Source organism: Euprymna scolopes, chromosome 24 (assembly GCF_053919585.1).
Source record: "Euprymna scolopes isolate OS-2025 chromosome 24, ASM5391958v1, whole genome shotgun sequence".
NCBI classification, from domain to species: Eukaryota; Metazoa; Mollusca; class Cephalopoda; order Sepiida; family Sepiolidae; genus Euprymna; species Euprymna scolopes.
Genome location: NC_136505.1, coordinates 11,714,415 through 11,728,039, shown reverse-complemented (window position 1 = coordinate 11,728,039; position 13,625 = coordinate 11,714,415). Strand labels below are relative to the sequence as shown.

General features: G+C 31.1%; 1 protein-coding gene across 1 annotated transcript in view; it reads right to left on the bottom strand.

Moving 5' to 3' along the window:
• Window positions 1-12,900: 12,900 nt before the first annotated feature.
• The window catches only part of LOC145246451 (monocarboxylate transporter 13-like), a 42,288-nt gene continuing 41,563 nt past the window's right edge, over window positions 12,901-13,625 (bottom strand). The window contains exon 6 of the mRNA XM_080108071.1: window positions 12,901-13,163. Within this exon, the coding sequence (XP_079964197.1) occupies window positions 12,901-13,163 (263 nt within the window). The remainder of the gene's footprint in view (window positions 13,164-13,625) is intronic.

Sequence of the window (13,625 nt, the reverse complement as noted above, 5' to 3'; positions counted from 1 at the left end):
TATATTATGATTATATATTATGATGATATATTATGATGATATATTATGATTATATATTATGATTATATATTATGATGATATATTATGATTATATATTATGATTATATATTATGATGATATATTATGATGATATATTATGATTATATATTATGATGATATATTATGATGATATATTATGATTATATATTATGATTATATATTATGATTATATATTATGATGATATATTATGATGATGATATATTATGATGATGATATATTATGATTATATATTATGATGATGATATATTATGATTATATATTATGATGATGATATATTATGATTATATATTATGATGATTTATTATGATGATATATTATGATGATGATATATTATGATGATATATTATGATGATATATTATGATTATATATTATGATTATATATTATGATGATATATTATGATGATATATTATGATTATATATTATGATGATGATATATTATGATGATATATTATGATGATATATTATGATGATATATTATGATTATATATTATGATTATATATTATGATGATGATATATTATGATTATATATTATGATGATTTATTATGATGATATATTATGATGATATATTATGATGATTTATTATGATTATATATTATGATGATGATATATTATGATGGTGATATATTATTATGATGATATATTATGGTGATAATATATTATGATGATGATATATTATGATGATGATATATTATTATGATGATATATTATGGTGATAATATATTATGATGATGATATATTATGATGATGATATATTATGATTATACATTATGATGATGATATATTATGATTATATATTATGATGATGATATATTATGATGATATATTATGATGATGATATATTATGGTGATAATATATTATGATGATGATATATTATTATGATGATATATTATGGTGATGATATATTATGATGATGATATATTATGATGATGATATATTATGATGATATATTATGATGATGATATATTATGATGATGATATATTATGATAATATATTATGATGATATATTGTGATGATGATATATTATGATGATATATTATGACATCGCAAGAGTTTCTTAAATATTTTTAAATTTCCAAAAGGTTTTTTTATAAATATTGTAAAATTCCAAAAGTTTTATTTAATAAATACTTCAAAATTACAAAAGGTTAGGAATATTTTTATTAAATTCTTAAATATTTTTATTATTCCGCCGGCTATTTTCGCCATGTTTCGGACAATATAACCTCCGACTTTTTCTCTTGTCGAACTCTAGTATCTTTTTCTCGAACTCAGTAATCTGTTCGGTACTTCGAACGGAAACCTGTAAGTAATCCACGGAGGTGGCTTAGTCTCTTTCTGTCAGCCATGAAATCTTAAAACATTCGCAGTTGTATGTTTTTCTCGCGCGCACTGAGAAATTTAAGCTTTAACCTACGAAAAAGTGGAACTTACAAGTTACCTAGTACTTTATCCGTAACGCCATGTTCGCTGAGTTCGACAGAAACATTTACGAATTTGAAAAAGACACCTGAAGAGGGTTGAAGGTTACATCGGCTGAAACGTTGCGCAAATAACACTCAAAGTGAAACAGTAGTCCGAATAATTCACATTATTTATATTCATCTAAAAGATTGAGAAAAGTGATACAAAAGGTTTTAATACGTATTTTATAATATAACAAATACTGACCCAAGGAGTCTTGCATGATTTCAACGTAACTGTAAATATCTCATTTGCAAAAATAAAAAGTCTTTCACAACTTTCGCCTTACCTGCCATTTGTGACAAGGACACCTGTACTGATCCGAGCCAGTCCGTCTTGACAAGATCTTCTCCATATTTATCAAGGAAAGCTAGTTTTAAAATTCCAACGGAGTAAACAACAACTGAACATAGGATTTGGATGAGAAAGACCACAACCAAAACCACCCATGCCCATCCGGAATCGGGAATGTTGCGTGCCAGAACCATTTCTTTGCTTTCTTGCTTTCTTTGCTCCCTTTTGTCGCCGCAATGAATGAGAGAGAGAATTAAATAAAATTTGGACGACTATAATGTGTGTGCGTGCGTGTACGTGTGTGTGTGTGTGTGTGTGTGTGTGTGTGTGTGTGTGTGTGTGTGTGTGTGTGTGTGTGTGTGTGTGTGTGTGTGTGTAAAAGGTGACCTACCCAAAAAACAGAACACATGTAACCTTTAATGAATTTTATCAACGTTTTTAAAATTTCAAGAAACTTTGTAGACTTAAACTTTAACCTTTGTCTGATTATTCTTCAAACTTTCAATTATCTTTATCGTTTAGCGTAAAAGTCACTTTCATGTTTAATATAATAATATATGCCCCAAACAGGCACAAATGGGCATTGAAGTCCTGTATAACATCGTGCTCATTTCTGAGGTGCCTTCAATAAGTTTCCAGACTTTTGTACAGACATTTAAAATTATTGTAGACTCATGAAACGTCAGCACGTTATTGCTATACATCTTATGAAATGACTTACAAACTTTTATGATTTCGGGTTAAAATGAACAGCTACAGCAGGAATCAAAATACACTCTACTAAAGTCTAAATGCAATCTGGGCTTGATATGCAATAAAATTCTGTTTTAAACTTGGAAAAAAATGTCACAGAAACGTTTGGAATGCTTCAGACTGCTTTTCGGCCATCTTGTATGAATCGAGCATCAGTTATTGATTTGAGTGTCAAAGAAGGCGGGAATGATGAGAGGCGAAGAAGCAGTAAGGAACTCAGAACACCAGAACCAGAATTCAGTTGGTTGGTCAAATAAAGAATGTCATGGATGAGGACCATCATGTGTATATAGAGACCATAAGTGCACATTTTGATGTCAAAGTAAGAACTGTAAACACAATTATTCGCGAGGAACTAAAGATGCAGAATATTTGCGTGAAGTTTGTCCCAAGGGTGCTTAGAAAAGATCAGAAAGAAAAACGTTGTCATGACAGCAGAGAGATGGTCGAGTTCATCAATTCACATCACGCATTTCTTGATGCTCTGGTGACCTGAGACGGAAGTTGGATCTACTGTTATGACCAAGAGACAGAGTTCTCAGTGGAAGCATACTTGCTCTCCCAGACCCAAGAATTCCAAACAGAGCAAACCTACCCAGAAATTTATGATAATCCCTTATTTACAGCATGGGCATGATTTACATGCACTGAGCTCCCACTGGACAGACAGTCAACAAGGAATATTATGTTGAGGTTTTAAGGGAGTTCAGGAAGAGATTCCCTCGGAAGAGGCCAGCACTCTTTAAATAGGGTCAGTAGTATTTCCACCAGGACAATGCACCAGTCCACAACTTCATCCTTGTCACAGACTATTTGATCAAGACGGTTACCAAGACAGTTCTTCATCCTCCCTATAATCTGAACTTTGTCTCCTATGACTTTTGGTTATTCCCTAAGCTTAACGAAAACCTTAAAGGTTGTCGTTATGATACAACTGAGGAGATGAGAGAGGCTCTGACAAGGGTCATTGACACGCTCACACAAGAGGTTTTCTAGAAGATGTTGGAACGGTACAACAAATGTATTGCAGCCGGGAAAGATTACTTCGAAGGTAACTAGAGTTTCATGTGTGTACTATCAATAAAAGTGCCTATACGAAAAATTTCTTAAAAACTTATTAAAGGCACCTCATATTTCTAGCACTCACTCTCCTACTCAAATACGTGCATCTAGAATTCAGAATTTGCACAGTTCCTAACTCTTGGCATTTCTGAACCCAGTCAAAAATCCTACTCTTTTGATGGCGCATAGTGTCATTGAAATTTTTTTGAAATTTGACATGCACTACATTTGTATGATTTGTTGGTAAAATAGTCTCCCACGCAAAATATTATTTCCTTGATTGATCATGACATGTTGGAGAAAATATTTTGTGCACAAGGTTCACTATTATATTCTAAAACAAGAAAATTTTGGGTTTTTTATTTTAATGAAGTTTTATAAAAATAATGTGGAGATTCTGTTTTTTGGGGGAGGGTGGTGGTAGTGGTGGTCGTGGTCAAAAGAGAGGATATACAACAGCTGGTATTTCCAAATGGTCACCTGTCTGTAACTGACCAGGTTGAACGTTGCTTTACTTTAGTCATCTAACAAGTGTGTTGGCATGATTATGCCTTATATAGAGGTCAATAATATTAGATTCAATACGAAAGGTTTTACACGTCAACATTGAATACAAATTTTAACTTTGTTTTTCAATGTGTGGCAATTTCATTGCAATTAGGTCAACAGTGATTGTTTGATTAGGAATTACTTTTCTCAGAAAAGAGAACCAATTTTGTAGATCGATGAAAAAAAAGCACTAACCAGATCTCCACTGAATGAATGTGAAAAGGACTGAGAGCTTGGAGAGGCTTATTGCCATCCAAATTCTGGTGATGACCAATGGTCATTGCCAAAGAGAAGTCAATGGAAAGCGCTTCTAAAATTTCAAGAAACTTTTTAGACTTTAATTTTAGCCTTTGTCTGACCATTAAAGTTTCCGTTTTATTGATCGCTTTGCATGAAAAATTATCTCTTGTCTAAAATATACTCCAAGTGAATGTTGGATGCAAACTTGTACGCGTCGTGTAAAATTGTCACTCACTCGAACACAATCCTCTTTGGGGATTTCTATGATTTTTGCTGCAATTGTTTGGGGGTAGTTTTTGAATACACGATCCTTCAGGTGCCCCTCCAACACAGATAAAAATTTGTGTATTCAAGTCCGGTAAGTGTGGTACCCACTGAACGTCACATTTCTTACTGACTAGCCTCTGCTGAAATTGCTTCCTAAGCACAGGTAGGGAATCTTCTAAAGTTTAGGGCGAGGCATCATCTTGTTGGAACCATTGTTTCTGTTGATTATCCGTCTGCATCGTGACAATGATGTCCACAATTTTCTTTCGTATTGCCACAAATCATTCCGTATTCACGGTTTGAGATTTCTCATTTTAATCAATAAGGGTCGATAATGCCATTTTTAGAAATTACTGCCCAAGCTGAAATAAAAAAAAAATCGTTAACGCCATAGAGTGAATTTCTGAATTTAAATCCTAAATTCTTTTAGCAATGGACAGCTTCATCAGAAAAAGTAGGAGTTTTTTCTGGTTGTTATCATAAATCAAAGTGATATTTTACCATTATTCAGTATATTTACCATTAGCCAAGAATGTGTTAATTGATTATTGTTCTTTTTTTTTAGTGTGGCTTCTAACGGTTTTATTTTCAATATTTCAAATTTCAACAGTCTGAGTATGTACGAATAGAACAAAACGACTTTTCGGTGGATGTAACCTCCGACCTTCTTCCGATATATCTTGTTAAACCCGGGAATCTTTCTGTCTAGATTAGGAATCTGTTTTAGTCATCTGTTTTCTTTCATTGATGGTTTCTTCGACGGAATAGGGAACAGTCTGAGTATGTACGAACAGAACAAAACGGTTGTTTCGGTGGATGTAATTTCCGACCTTCTTCCAATGGTTTCTTCGACGGAATGGGAAACAGTCTATAAAATACAGACCATGTGTTTCCTGTGAACAAGTTTGAGTTTTTGGTTTGATCGTCTCCTGCATCTTCCCCCTCTTCTTCTCCTGAATCAAACGACGCATGGCAATCTCTCAAACTCGTACATATACATTTTTAGCTTAAAGTCGCTTAATTTTTAGTGTTTTTTTTTATTCATCTGGTGGCAGCTCAAACGGTAACAACAAAGACTAAAGCCCTAAATAATGACTATGGCTGAACCGCTGAATGGTTTAGTTTCGATTTCAGCTGATGACAGCAAAGTCCTTATTTTTAATTTTTGAAATCATTACTACATATCATTACTACATATCATTACTACATATCATTACTACATATACAATATAATAATCAATAAAGAATTTGCTCTGTGATAATAAATACGAAATCTACATGAATGAAAATATCACATTAGACGTATTTTACAAACGGGCAACGCCAGATTCCTTGCTAGTATATATATAATTATGTGTGTTTGTGTTTGTTAAAATGTACGTTTTTGTAAATATTTTAAAATCAAAAGCTCGATGTTTCTGTAAATATAACAACAGAGTATATATATACGTAAATAACAGTTTTGCTAGATTCCATTTGATTTTTTGATAATTTGAAAGATATTTATGCTAAATCGATAGGTTTATCATAAAAATAATGATGCGATCAACACTTGAACTCACGTTTTTTCTGGCGCCAATCAATCAATTACACTCGAACAATCTTATTGTTATGTCCATAGTGTAGACAGGCAATTTGAAAGTTACTTTCAGAAATCCTAAAACTATAACTATAAACGAAACCACGTTACCAATAAGCAAGTGGCCATTGTTACAAAGAGATCTTCAACGCTGTCATATTCTATGGTATTTCTAATCCAGATTGCTTGCAATAAAATACTCTAGATGTTTCACAAGAATCCGACAAACATTGGCGATTAAATAGTTATTCAAGTAAAGGAAGAAATTAAGCTATCAAGCTCTCAGTCAAGAATGACATTTTTTAATTGAACCAAGTACATGTGATATTATAAACGTTTCCACGCCATCTGGTTGTAAATTTTTCATTCACACGAAAAAATTACAGAGATTAATAAAAAGAAAAACATAAACGTTTTCTCTCATATCTGATAACGACTTAGTTTCAAAATTTAAAAAAATCGCTCGTAAAAAGTAGTTAACTATTACGACACTATAAGTAAGCCCGTACAGGGTTAACTTGGTCAAGAAACTTTCTGGGAACGGTAACTAATAAGGTAATATATGTTTGCCGCCAGGGTGCTACCTGGTCGTCATTGGAACGTATTTGCTCCACTGGTGTTGCAAACGATTGTTTGCCGGGGAGAAGCACTTGCTTCGTCATGCGGACGACTACAGGCCTCGTCGGTTTTAACAAACGGCACTCCAAAACAATAAAACATGCCGCAGTCTGTTGTGCTTCTTCTATTTTTATTGTTGTCCATCTCTGGTTGGCAATAGTTTCTTGGTGGAGAAAAGAGAGTTTCTTGTTTTTTTTCACCAGCTCCCCTCTGTAATTCTTTCGAAAATCAAATGGAGATGTGCCTCTTTTGTTGAGCTGTCCACGACTTCTAGGTGTATGTTTTATGGGTTGAATGGCTGCTAGCAATGACACGAAACACAGTTTATTTTAAATTTAAAAAATCTTTAGTATTTATTTGACAAAAATTTACAATATGTTGCAAATAAAACATAACAACGAAAATTTTTTACAGATTTATCTACCTTTAACTAGTTTGTTGTGCTGGGGAAAGAGAGGGTGCACCCCCGCCCTTTTTGCAGAGAGACAAAATTAAATGTGTTTGCCCCGTGCTGGTCAGTCGAAAAGAGAGAGAGAAAGAGAGTCAGGCAGAAAATAGGGCAGAACAGAAACGCTGTATTTCTAAGCAACGGCCCCGTCACTGCACAAAAAAAAACTAGCTGTGGCACAAGAAATAGTGCCGCACAATAACTCATAAACGGCCTACTAGTGGATTTACATTTTTGTTCGACTTTATACTGTTTAAATCGTGCTAAATATCGCAATCACAATTATGAAGATGATTCCCTACAGAAATATTATCGTCTTGTTCCAGTCAGCATTGTCGCCATATTAATAAACGTTATATTCATGACACTAATGATACAAAGTGTTAGGAAGTGATTAAAAAAACACAATGAAATAATTGACCTGAAGAACAAAAAGTATAGTTAGTAGAAAGACAATGAGCGGAAGGTGGTTCATCAAGGCACACAAAGGCATCTGAAATAGGATTGTTAATCAAGGTTAGGCAGTGACTGAGAGAAAAGACCGTACATAGAGGTCAATATATTTTCACTTAATTCACAGACGTAGTGAGTTTTGCGATAGGTGATGACGGTCAAGTTGGTGATGACTGACAGCAAGTTGTGGTTCAGGGCAGGTCGAGATGAGCTAAGGCCTCGCCAGACATCTAAGAATCGGACATTTGAAGGGCCGTTTTCCAGAATACTGTCACACACACACACATAGAGTGTTTTCTTATGGTCAAGGATGTTTTGTGGGGTCCGTGGTTTACCGTCAATATTGTTTTAGTGTAAAAGACGAATGTTCTAGTCTTACGGGTCTATTTTATTTTTACTTTTTTAATAAGAAATTGGAAAAGAAAAGACACGCTCTTAGAACGGGCTGAGCGACTTATCAATTTTTTTTTATTTTATTTGTAAGGTTTTATACTTTTGTTTGTCCATATTTTGCTACTTAGATTCAGATAATAAAATAGTAAAATTTTAAGTCGTTTATTTTTTCCCTCCGGATATGTAACATAACCTAGCCATCAAAAGCTAGTGATTGGACTTTTGATAGATCGGTTTACGAACAAAGAATATGACGGAGATTAAAGAGTAGCGAATGAATAAATAATGCGCCAATTAGATAGCAGAACTTCTGATGCTTAATGATAAAGTCAAACTGTATTGTGACACAAAAAGGGGAAACACGATAATTTTTGAATAAGATATCCAATTAAGTTGGGGGAACGGATAATGCATCTGGCCCGTTGGGTCAGGTGTCAACCGTAATTGTCTCGAATAATCTCGTCAAAAGTGACTGAGTACTTAAGAGAAAAACATAGGCCGAAATTGTCTTCAATAATCTCGTCAAACAGAGCATAGCGTTAAGAAACAAATGGATGCCATGGACTAAACAAATTAACTAGTGTTCTTTCTAATCATCTGAGCAATAAAGAGTCATAGGTATAAGAAACAGTTATAACTAGTTTAGTCAAAGAGCAAGGGGAGATAAAAATGTTATGACTGATAGGATATTGAGGGGGAATATAGGCCGAAATTGTCGTGAATAATCTCGTAAAACAGAGCGGAGCATTAAGAAACAAAAGGAGGTCATGAACTAAACAAATTAATTAGTGTTCTCTCAAATCATCTCGTACAAACTAGCTGAGCAACAAAGAGATAAATGAGTCATACGACTAAGAAAAAGTTATAATAACTAGTTTAGTCAAAGATTTAAAAGCGAAAGTTTCAACCGAAAAAAAAACTATTTAGTCAGTTAGCGTAAAAATCTACCAAACTGTTTCTTTATTTGTACATTATCAAGCATTCGATATCTAACAAGTTTGTGCTAATTCCTATCAAAAGCCTTCCTTACTTACGGGCTATTCCTCTTAAAACAAGAGATTCACTGATTCTATACGATATTGCAGCTTGCACATCAATAGTCGATCTTGCAGCGCGAAATTCGTATAGGTTACATTTTTCTTAGATGTTTGACAATTGTTTGATTAAGCACAGATTAAATCCTCTCACTCATGGCGCATAGGAGATTGATCGGCGTGCACGGCGATGCAGAGAACTGAACTCCAATATATATATTTTTTTAATATCCGGCAGACTAACGAGATAGATGGGAAACGTTTCTCCTTCAGGTAGAAATTTGGTAATTTTGTTAGAAGATGGGCAACTTTTTGGAATGACTGAAATGTTGTTAGTCTTGCTTGCATCGAGGTTTCTAATAAGTTTTGTAGATCGTTAAGGATATTTACGATAATTAGCGAGAGTTGGTAGCACTGGTAAAAAAAAAGGTGAAGTTTATAGTCAAGTTCTTTTGGAAAAGTCTGTCTTTATCAGAGAAAATTACTCCCGGACTGTTAATACTTTTTTGAATAGAGGTTTTACATAGTTCAATACAATACAATATTATTTTACATATGTTCACTACAATATAATATTATTTTACATATGTTCAATACAATATTATTTTATATATGTTCAATACAATATTATTTTACATACCTTCAATACAATATTATTTTACATATGTTCAATACAATATTATTTTACATATGTTCAATACAATATTATTTTACATATGTTCAATACAATATTATTTTACACATGTTCAATACAATATAATTTTACATATGTTCAATGCAATATTATTTTACATATGTTCAATACAATATTATTTTACATACGTTCAATACATTATTATTTTACATATGTTCAATAAAATATTATTTTACATACGTTCAATACAATATTATTTTACATACCTTCAATACAATATTATTTTACATACGTTCAATAAAATATTATTTTACATACGTTCAATACAATATTTTCATATATGTTCAATACAATATTATTTTACATATGTTCAATAAAATATTATTTTACATATGTTCAATACAATATTATTTTATATATGTCCAATACAATATTATTTTATATATGTTCAATACAATATTATTTTACATACGTTAAATAAAATATTATTTTACATACATTCAATACAATATTATTTTGCATATGTTCAATACAATATTATTTTACATATGTTCAATACAATATTATTTTACATATGTTCAATACAATATTATTTTACATACGTTCAATACAATATTATTTTACATATGTTCAATAACATATTATTTTACATACGTTCAATACAATATTATTTTACATACGTTCAATACAATATTATTTTACATACGTTCAATAAAATATTATTTTACATATGTTCAATACAATATTATTTTATATATGTTCAATACAATATTATTTTACATACGTTCAATAAAACATTATCTTACATACGTTCAATACAATATTATTTTACATACGTTCAATACAATATTATTTTACATATGTTCAATACAATATTATTTTATATACGTTCAATGAAATATTATTTTACATACGTTCAATACAATATTATTTTACATATGTTCAATACAATATTATTTTATATATGTTCAATACAATATTATTTTACATACGTTCAATGAAATATTATTTTACATATGTTCAATACAATATTATTTTACATACGTTCAATACAATATTATTTTACATATGTTCAATAAAATATTATTTAACATATGTTCAATACAATATTATTTTACATATGTTCAATACAATATTATTTTACATATGCTCAATACAATATTATTTTACATATGTTCAATACAATATTATTTTCATACGCTCAATACAATATTATTTTTCATACGTTCAATACAATATCATTTTATATACGTTCAATACAATATTATTTTATATATGTTCAATACAATATTATTTTACATATGTTCAATACAATATTATTTTACATATGTTCAATACAATATTATTTTACATATGTTCAATACAATATTCTTTTACATACGTTCAATACAATATTATTTTACATATGTTCAATACAATATTTTTTTTACATATGTTCAATACAATATTATTTTATATATGTTCAATACAATATTATTTTACATATGTTCAATAAAATATTATTTTACATATGTTCAATACAATATTATTTTGCATACGTTCAATACAATATCATTTTATATACGTTCAATACAATATTATTTTATATATGTTCAATACAACATTATTTTACATATGTTCATTACAATATTATTTTACATATGTTCAATACAATATTATTTTACATACGTTCAATACAATATTATTTTACATACGTTCAATACAATATTATTTTACATACGTTCAATACAATATTATTTTACATATGTTCAATACAATATTATTTTACATATGTTCAATACAATATTATTTTACATATGTTCAATACAATATTATTTTGCATACGTTCAATACAATATTATTTTACATATGTTCAATACAATATTATTTTACATATGTTCAATACAATATTATTTTACATACGTTCAATACAATATTAGTTTATATATGTTCAATACAATATTATTTTACATATGTTCAATACAATAGTTGGATTTTAACCTGAGCGTCTTTAATCGCATTGAAAAGCTTTGATACTACGAAGCAGTCTGACCCTTGGAATACACAAATATATATATATATATATATATATATATATATATATATATATATATATATATATATATGTATATATATATGCGTGTCATTGTGTGTGTGTGTGTTTGTCAATTGGCCACTTCGTCCATTAGATTATTTTCAAAGGAGATATGTAAAGTCCCATTTCTACGGTGATAAACCGGACACAATAGACAACATGAAAGACAACATTCGACCCGTTATTGTCGAAATGCAGCCTAATTTGATGCGTAATGTTAAAATAGATCTCTAGATTACGAGCCGCTGGGGCCATATCACTACCTCTTTCTCTGTAGCCACGGCCATATACGTGAAATTATATCTGTATCTATCATTCTGTCTCTACTCTTTACTGTTATATAACAGTAACTTTGCGTGTGAGTTTATTTCTCATACGTTCCCAAACGACTGAGTGTATCTTTTTCAAATAATAAAATCTAAGCAATTCATTTTTCGTTAACCGATGAAAAAAATCCAATAAAGTGCCCGATCATGGATGTGAGAGCTGAGGATACAATATTTATTTCAGAATTATATATACATATTTCAAAGGTTCTGATGCCATTCAACCTCTTATGGTTGATACGCCTTTGAAATATGTATGTATAGTTCTGGAATAAAGACTATATATATATATATATATATATATATATATATATATGACCAATTCCTCAGCATATATTATTTTGTGGGTTTTTACTATTTTATTTGTGTGTGTTTCGTTGTGTACAAGATTAATGAATGTCGATACGAAAACCTAAAATGATGTTTGAAGGTAAATGTTTTTCGTTCTTGTGTGTGTGATTCCTTTTGCATTTGGATAATGTCCATCGGGATTGCCTGAAACAACGGACTGTGATTGTTGTGCTGTGTATGTTGTCGTGTTCACAAACATAAACAGTAAGACCAATCTGTTACTGTCACATAATTGCTGATCAAAATTGTCTCTGCTCGTACCAAGTCCCAGGGTATACTGGCCAGCTTACTGTGCTCATTTCTTGAGGCGACAATATATTAGATGAAGCTCGATGTTTCCGAAGTGTACGTTTCCGATCTGTAACGTCCTGAAATGGTTGTTTCAGTCCTGAAACGACCCGATGGTTCACGGGTCACTTCCAACGTCAGATCGTTAAGTGTGTAGATACTTGTGCCGTAATGGCTGATGGAGAGTGAACCAGATCGAGCTTTGGCGGGAGTCTGTACACTTTCGTCCAATTTCCTCTTTTCCAATACGATAATCATCATACCGGTAATGCAAGACAGGAGTAACGCCACGCCTAAAAAATAAAATAAATAAATAAATAAATAAATAAATAAATAATAATAATAATAATAATAATAATAATAATAATAATAATAATAATAGATGCCCAAAAGAAGAATAAGGAACACGTAACCTATTATACATGGTCCAAATGATCCTGAAGGAGGTAAAAACTAGAAAAAAGAATATAGCTATAGACTACAAAAAAAAAAGCGTATGACAGGATTCTACATGATTAATAGAATGCATGAGAATATACAAAATACTAGGCATTATAACCAATTTGAGAGAAAGTACAATGTAAACATGAAGACTTAAACTGATAGCTGATGGACAACCATCATAGCCATGATACCGCTCAGCAATATACTAAGAAAATGCCAGCCGGGTACAAGTTCACTAATGCAGATGAAAGAATAAACCACCTAATGTACATGGATGACCTGAAATTGTTTGCAAAAACCAAGAAGGAACT